The sequence below is a fragment of the Schistocerca piceifrons genome, chromosome 1 (assembly GCF_021461385.2).
Source record: "Schistocerca piceifrons isolate TAMUIC-IGC-003096 chromosome 1, iqSchPice1.1, whole genome shotgun sequence".
Classification (NCBI taxonomy): Eukaryota; Metazoa; Arthropoda; class Insecta; order Orthoptera; family Acrididae; genus Schistocerca; species Schistocerca piceifrons.
In genome coordinates, this window is record NC_060138.1 from 781,308,200 (window position 1) to 781,316,619 (window position 8,420).

General features: G+C 41.6%; 1 protein-coding gene across 1 annotated transcript in view; it reads left to right on the forward strand.

Moving 5' to 3' along the window:
• Nucleotides 1–3,926, forward strand: part of LOC124803033 (cardioactive peptide) — a 345,435-nt gene extending 341,509 nt beyond the window's left edge. The window contains exon 6 of the mRNA XM_047264149.1: nt 3,558–3,926. Coding sequence (XP_047120105.1) covers nt 3,558–3,581 — 24 coding nt within the window. The 3' untranslated portion in view covers nt 3,582–3,926. The remainder of the gene's footprint in view (nt 1–3,557) is intronic.
• The last annotated feature ends 4,494 nt before the right edge of the window (nt 3,927–8,420 follow it).

Genomic DNA, 8,420 nt, shown 5'->3' on the forward strand with positions numbered 1-8,420 from the left:
AGTTGGGACTGCAGGACTATAGAAACAATAAACACTAGGTTAGATATGACGAATGTGACACAGATGGGCAGTGCAGATGTCTTCGACGCAGGTACGCCGTCCATTTATAAAGCGACTGACCTGGAATCCTGACCTCGAAACAGATTCCAGTTGAAGGTTGCCTGTCTAACGGCTTTCTCGGGCAAAAGAATTTGATTTTCAGTATTTCACGTTGTTACAGACCGAATTACAAAAAATAAAAGTCAGTTATAATGCATTCACTTAGAGGTACACTCTTATGCTAAAAGTTAAACGCAGCAAGACAAGTATTAGTTAGAAACTGTGAGTTTGCCTTGAAATAGCGGCGCGCAAATACTGAAAACTTATTCATCTAGTTTTCGAGAACGAGAGCACTTAGCAACTGCCAACAAACATTACTCATAATTTCAAACATTTAAGAAACTTGTTCTCGCTGACACGCCCCACAAAAAGGTGAAAGGAAAAAATTTATTACTTACCACATTTTTCGCTGTTCACGCAGTAGAACTTCAATATCAGGCACAATATTTTAATTTTACTTCTTTACTACTAACTCTATTCGTAACTCACTTTGCAGTCAGTACCTACATACAAGGTGATTAAGCTGCACCTACCGTTACAATGTATGTACACACATGCAAGAGATTCATATTCTCTCGCTCGTAGACGATATTTGATGATGATTGGTGTGTGGGGCGCTCAACTGCGCGGTCATCAGCACCCGTACGAAGTCCCAATCTTTGCTCAGTCCATTTTCTTTTTCACATTCCAATCAAGTCACTCTCATAAATGATGATCATGATGAAATGATGAGGACAACACAAACACTCAGCCCCCAGACAGAGAAAATCCCCAACCCGGCTGGGAATCGAACCCGCGACACCGTGACCCAGAGGCAGCAACTCTAGCCCTTAGACGACGAGCTGCGGGCGTGCCCGCTAGACACAAACTATTAGTCCTACAGAAAAAAACGAACGTAACCACTTTGTAAGAAATTTAATGTTGCTAATTTTGTACTGGGGTACGTTATCGCTAGAGGCCACGGTTTACGAGGTATTCAAGGAAAATGCGTCTGAGGGTCACTTTTGTACGTCTTTCTTGAATAACTGGAAAACTACAGCCTCTAGTGAAAACGTATCCCAGTAAAACATTTAATTTTAATTCCATCCAAAAAGCACCTGTTTATTTTCTCTGTAGAACTAACAGTTTGCATGTAACGAGCTAGATAGCATGAAAATCTTGCGGCTGATATTTGAAGGCATCGCAGGTTGCATAAAATCCATGGGTAAGGGCAGCTGAATCACCCTGTATATCGCTGAATATACCTAAAAAATTATAACACTGTTCGACACATAATTCAGGAGATATGACGACTTAAACACTGAGGTGCGTGAAAAACTATATGCTTAATATAGCGCGCACATTACCCACACCACGGGTTGATTTTTTCCACCGTGTACAAAGTCTAGGGATTGATTGATGAGAGAGTACAGAACAAAAAACTTCTAATGAACTTATGTCCGGAAATGCATGGTTTCCATGCTAGAGACCATTTATTCATAACACATTGCTACAGAGACTGTGGTCTAATACGTGCTGTACCTCGCAGCCACAGTTACAGTATGTCTTGAAAATGGTTTCCATGTGCCTCAAGGTGCGCCGTAGATGTTCTGTCTCAAACGTACTCATCGGCCAGGCTGCATCCGAACAGTGTCAAAGGCAGCATGAATACGCTGCTCCAGTGCCTTTACATCTGAAATGGGCTCTACAGACATGACCCTTTAGAGATAGTCTTATAACCAGAAACTACAAGGGTTGAGATCCGGCGAACGAGCAGGCCGTGCCTGATACGAGTCCAGACGTTAACGGCGAAGTGGGCTGGAGCACCATCTTGCAGCAGCCACATATCCCCTCGAGTCATCAATGGTATTTCTTTCAGCAAGGGAGGCAAAATCACCCGCAAGAAACGCCGATAGTTCCGGCCTGTTACGTGGCGTGGAAGCAAGACCTGTCCCAAAATACAGTCGCCAATTATCTCGGCTGCACCGATGCTGATGATTGGCTGTCACCATACCACGGGGATTCTGTATGCTATGCCACAGATGACTGTTATCCGAAGTTGAAGATAGCACTCCGCGTAAAGGTGGCCTCATCTGTGAATAGGATGGATGATACAAACCCCGGTGAAGAATCCTTGGTGAAGAAACGTGTCACAAAACTGCTCCCGATGTGGAAAATCCGTCGCTAGTAAGCGCTGAACACGCTGTAAATTATAAGTGTAGTAACAATTGTCATGGAGGATGTTCCACAAAGTCATCTGCCTTACCTTGTACCGGCGGGCCAACTGCCTGGTAATGACACGGCGGTCGCCTTCTACAGTGTTAATCACATTTTCTTGAAGTCTGGTGTCAGAACATATCAAGTACGTACTTCATTATTTCCTGCTTCCTGAAAAGACCCTGTCTCAGACAAACGGCGAAACACTGTTGCAAACATTGAATTCTGTGGTTGTTGTCGGCGGGGATAAGTCTCCTAGTACAACCTTGCTCCCGCCGCCAGTTCCCATTTGTCAGCAAGCTCTCGATTCGAATACGGAACCATTGTGTACACCGCTGTATCACATCCACTGCAAGGTGAGTCAGCCAGAAAAGTGAATCCGACATAACATTACCAATTACTAAGCCAGGATGGGGGGCAAGGGCATGACGTAAGAGGAACAGTACCACCCTCTAGGAGGAAACCATGCATACTGTAACTGTGGCTGTATGGTACAGAACGTTTTGGGCAGCTTTATCTGTAACAAAGTATGACTGACTAAATGGTCTCCAGCATGGAAACCATGCATTCCCGGACATAAGTTCATTAGACCTTTTTTGTTCCGTATCCTCTCATCGATCAATCTCTAGAGTTTGTACAAGGTGGGGGGGGGGGGGGGAGGAATCATCCTGTATATTCATCCAGTGTTTCACATAATGAGAACACTTATCGTCTCCAACAAACTTGAAGCATAATTTCAAATCTTTTCCAAACTTTCTCTTACTTACATGCTTAACATCAAATATTAAACACATTAAAACATTTGTAAAGTAATCAGACGTTTGAAGCTGTTTTATACATGGTATTTCGGTTCGCAAAGGAATTTGGGATTAACTGGTAGGATAAGAACGGACGCCTAAGAAGGGAACGAAACTGTCGAGATTTTAGAACCTCTGTAAGTTTACATTAAGCATGGTTCAAATGACTCTGAGCACTATGAGACTTAACATCTGAGGTCATCAGTCCCCTAGACTTAGAACTACTTAAACCTAACTAACCTAAGGACATCACATACATCCATGCCCGAGGCAGGATTCGAAGCCGCGACCGTAGCAGTCGCGCGGTTCCGGACTGAAGCGGCTAGAATCGCTCGACCACAGCGGCCGGCTTATAAAGCATTGCGGACATCCTTTATGAATAGTTGTAAGTGATGTTTTTGCCGGCAGTGAGCTGTGTGACTTAGCCTGCTACCGTATGACGTGCTGTGCTGTGTTTTGTTGCAGGGCATGAAGCCGTGGCGCCGGTAGACGGAGCGCGGCCCGGTCCCGCCAACGGTGGCAGCTGTCGCCACAGCCCGGCACGGCGACCCACCGCACCGGCACCGCACATATCTAGAGAAGAGAAAGCACTCGTAGTCGCCCGCTACACTGACCCTCGCCCTGCCCTGTACTGTAAATAAAGCATCGGACGCAGATTTCGCTGTGCTAGTCATTTGTAGCCTCCCCATCCATTCGCCCTGCATCCCCAGTAAACTTCTGGGTGTGGAGTTCTGTTCCTCTTATGTTATAGAGGAGTTAGGCACTGTCCCTACTAAGTGTCGTTTCCTAATATTGTAATGTTTACTTGTGTACTCTGCATGCATAATAAAATACGTTCCTGTACTGTAATGTTTCCTTTCAAACGTTTCTTATCGCATTCTCGGGGCTTTACATTGCCGTTTCCAGGAATTAGCGGCCTCCATCTTACCGATATTACGTCTACACATTAGCGACTTCGTTTGTGTGGATGAAAGTACGCATATTTTTAATCTTGGTACAGGCCATGTCAGTAATTCCACACGTTACAGCAGACTTCAAGAAGAATCTAATTATTCCAATTGCAAAGAAAGCAATTGCTGAAAGATGTGAACATTACCAAACTATCAGCCTAATAAGTCATGATTACAAAATACTAGCACCAATTCTTCGCACAAGAATGGAAAAACTGGTAGAAGCCGACCTCAGGGAAGATCTGTATTGATTTCGGAGAAATGTAGGAACACGAGAGGCAGTACTAACCCTACGACTTATAAGATAAGTTATGGAAAGGCAAACCTACGTTTATAGCATTTGTAAACTTAGAGAAAGATTTTGACAATCTTGACTGGACACTCTCTTTGTAGTTCTGAAAGTAGCAGGGGTAATATACACGGAGCTGAAGGCTATTTACAACCTATACAGCAACCAGACGGTAGTTACAAGACTCAAAGACATGGAGGGGAAGCAGTGGTTAAGAAGAGAGTGAGACAGGGCTGTAGCGTATCCTCGATGCTTTTCAATCTGTACAGTGAGCAGGCAATTAAGGAAACCAAAGAAAAATCTGGAGCACGAATTAAAGTTCGGGGAGAAGAAATAAAAACTTTGATATTTGCCGATGAGACTGTAATTCTATCAAAGACAGCAAAGGACTTGGAAGAGCAATTGATCGGAATGGACAGTATCTTGTAAGGAGTATATGCGATGGACATCAAAAGCAAAACAACGGTAATAGAATGTAGTCGAATTGAATCCGGTGATACTGAGGGAATTAGAATAGGAAATGAGACGAAGTAGTAAATGAGTTTTGCTATTTGGGAAGCAAAATAACTGATGATGTTGAAGTAGAGAGGATATAAAATGTAGGCTGGCAATGGCAAGAAAAGCATTTCTAAAGAAAAGAAATTTGTATAGATTTAAGTATTAGGAAGTCTTTTCTGAAGGTATTTATCTGGAGTGTAGGAACGTATGAAACTAAAACACGGACGACAAACAGATTAGACAAGAAGAGAATAGAAGCTTCCGAAATGTGGTGCTACAGAAGAATGCTGATGATTAACTGGATAGATCACGTAACTAATGAGGAGGTACAGTGTACAATTGGGGAGACGAGAAATTCATGGCATAATTTGACTAAGTAAGGGATAGGTTGATAGGACGCGTTCTGAGACGTCAGGGTATCGCCAGTTTAGTATTGGAGGGTAACGTGGAGGGTAAAAATCGTAGGGGGAAAGCAAGAGAAGTGTGTGTGTGTGTGTGTGTGTGTGTGTGTGTGTGTGTGGAGGGGGAGGGGGAGAAGGGGTTAAATGTCGTCGAGGGAGACCAAGAGAGGAATATAGTTAGCAGATTCAGAAGGATTTAGGTTGTAGTAGTTATTCGGAGATGAAGAGGCCTTCACAGGATTGAGTAGCAAGGAGAGTTGCATCAAGAAGTCTGGTATTAGTTAGAAACTGTGCACGTCTCTTGCGGCTGCGTAACTAAAAGTTAATTGGTTATTATATTTTCGCTATTCATGTAGTAAAATTGCAGCACTAGACATGACGTTTAATTTATTACTTCTGTACTACCAAATCTACCTGTGTTATATTTTGGAGACAGAATCCACATACCACATACCTAAAAACTTAAATCATTTTACTACACATAGCTCGTGAGATATAATGGTTTATAAATGAGAGTTAGATTCTTTAAATAATCTGGGGTGGGGGTTTACTGGTTTACCCACAAACGAGCTGAGAAGCAAGAACAAGCAGAGAAAACGGTCAGTCAGTGAAAGTGTAATTATATCCGCATGCTACTCGTATACCTCAGACTGCTGGGTTGGTGTTTAGATTTGTAGCGTTTTTCCATAAGTTTAATAAACGCAACACTTGACAAAGACTTTAGTCATCAATAATACATTCTTCTTCACTATTTACAACAGTCTGCCAACGCTGGGGTAGCTGTTCGATTTCGCGACTGTAGAAATCACGCGGCTTTGAGGCGAAGAACTCGTTGAGCCATGTTCGGAGCGCATGTTCATCCGGAAAGGAGCTTCCTTGAAGGTTGTTCGATATAGAGGGGTATAGGTCATTTGAATAAGGTGGGTGCGGAATGACTTCCCTGCCCAACTTCTGTGTAGTGTCGGAAATCTATTTTCTTGTCGTGCTCTGTCCAATTTCGTTATACCCATAAGCAGTGCAAATGTTTCTGGCTGCTGTCACCCCTCTTGTGAACTCAAACAGAAGTATCGGTCGGAAATGTTCTGATTTCTCCACTTGGCACTCCACTCACTACCTCCAAATGACAATATGTAAACTCATATAGCAACTGTGAACTACAATTAAAAATGGCAATTGATAAATAAACGATAGCAACCGGAAAACCAACTTGCAAAACGAAAACGCTACGAGCTTAAGCACCAATCTAACATTACCTTAGCCTTCGTAACTAATTTTCCACTGCGATGTTGGTATTTTGGCGTAGCTAACCATATCTTACAAGGGGAGACCGCCAATTGTGAAATTCAGATTCGATTCATACTGCGCATAATAAAAGGTCATGGCCAGAGGTGTAATGTGGCAAAGCACCAAGATGCACTTCTCAGCCGTTATCGAGAAAATCGACAGTTAAAAGAAACCGTTAAGGTGAAATACTCTCTACGATTAATGATCTTCTACAGCGTCGTGGAGCAGCGGTAAGCACTCGGGTTCGTAATCCGAAGGTCGCCGGATCGAATCTCGCGCCGTGCAATTTTTTTATTATTAGTTTTTTGTAATTCAAATATATATATATATATATATATATATATATATATATATATATATATATATTTATTTATTTATTTATTTATTTGAATTACAAAATATATATATATATTTGAATTACAAAAAACTAATAATAAATATATATATATATATATATATATACTATTAATGAATTGCTTATGCATGTTGGTGAAGGCGGATCGCTCTCTAATTGTACCGCCTCCATTTTTACGTTTGTTTAACAGGGTGTACCAAAGCTCTCCCGTCCGCACTGATTTTCGACGATGTTATAAGTTGCGCTAGGGACCGCATCTACCTTCTTTCGGAGTTAGCAGGCAACTACGCTGTTATGCGGCGGCTCGTTTCGGCCCATTCAACATCTGTCCTTCAAGTGTAACGAGCGAGTAACGGAGTTTATATTTCATACCTGCCACAGCAAATTTGTGTTCGTGGGGTCTCTATTCTAATTCGAACGTTTGACTTACGCTATACGTATTCGTTTCGGAATATCGTTTCTACGTCTTCCGTTAACTATACGTGGTTAACATTATGAAGACAATTAATAACATTTGTGAAATACAACTTTGTTTTTCACGACAAACGACTTTCAACAACTTATTATATGCATAATTGTTGCAATGCCGGGAATTTTATATATATATATATATATATATATATATATATATATATATATATATATATATATATATATATATTTGAATTACAAAAAACAAATACTAAAAAAAAAAGTTGCATGGAGCGGGATTCGATCCGGCGACCTTCGGATTACGAAGCCGAGCGCTTACCGCTGCGACACGACGCTGTAGAAAATCATTAGTCGTAGAGAGTATTTCACCGAAACGGTTTCTTTTAACTGTCGATTTTCTCAACAACGGCTGAGAAGTGCATCTTGGTGCTTTGCCACATTACACCTCTGGCCATGAGCTTTTATTATGCGCAATATGAATCGAATCTGAATTTCGCAATTGGCGGCCTCCCCTTGTTAGCGTTCAAGATGTAACACTAGCTCAAAAGTTTTCTTGTGACACAGTCACCAGCCAGAAACTAATGCTTTCGCTATTTTTAAACAAATTTACAACTGTAGTTACACCACAGCAGTGATTTTGTGGGGTCACGAGTACAGACTGTGATGCAAAGTGATCAACATTCCACACGTGTTACATCGACCAGAACAAATTCAGCGCACTTGCAAACGGTAAATTTGCTTTAGAGCTCATCTCTTTCTCCTAAACGTATAATACTGGTGGAAATGTTCTTCTGTGAGATTTCCACCGGCCTGCAACGACTGCTTTCACTCCACACAAAGAGCAAAATTAATAAATGACTACAGCTACACAATTTGCAAAAGCGAAAGTAGAGCACATGAGAGGTAAATGTAATAATATAATTGTTATGGAACACTCAAACCCGATCAAACTTTTCGTTCTTTAAAATATTGCTGATATTTTATTTTACAGTTTTTCTGCTTTTCGCTTCTCTTTCCTGAACCCATCATGACGCTTCCTAAGAGGAAACTGATCTGAAGAAAAATGATAAATTTTAAGCCATAACAGAATTTCAAGAGCTGCCGCGTATACCTAGTCTT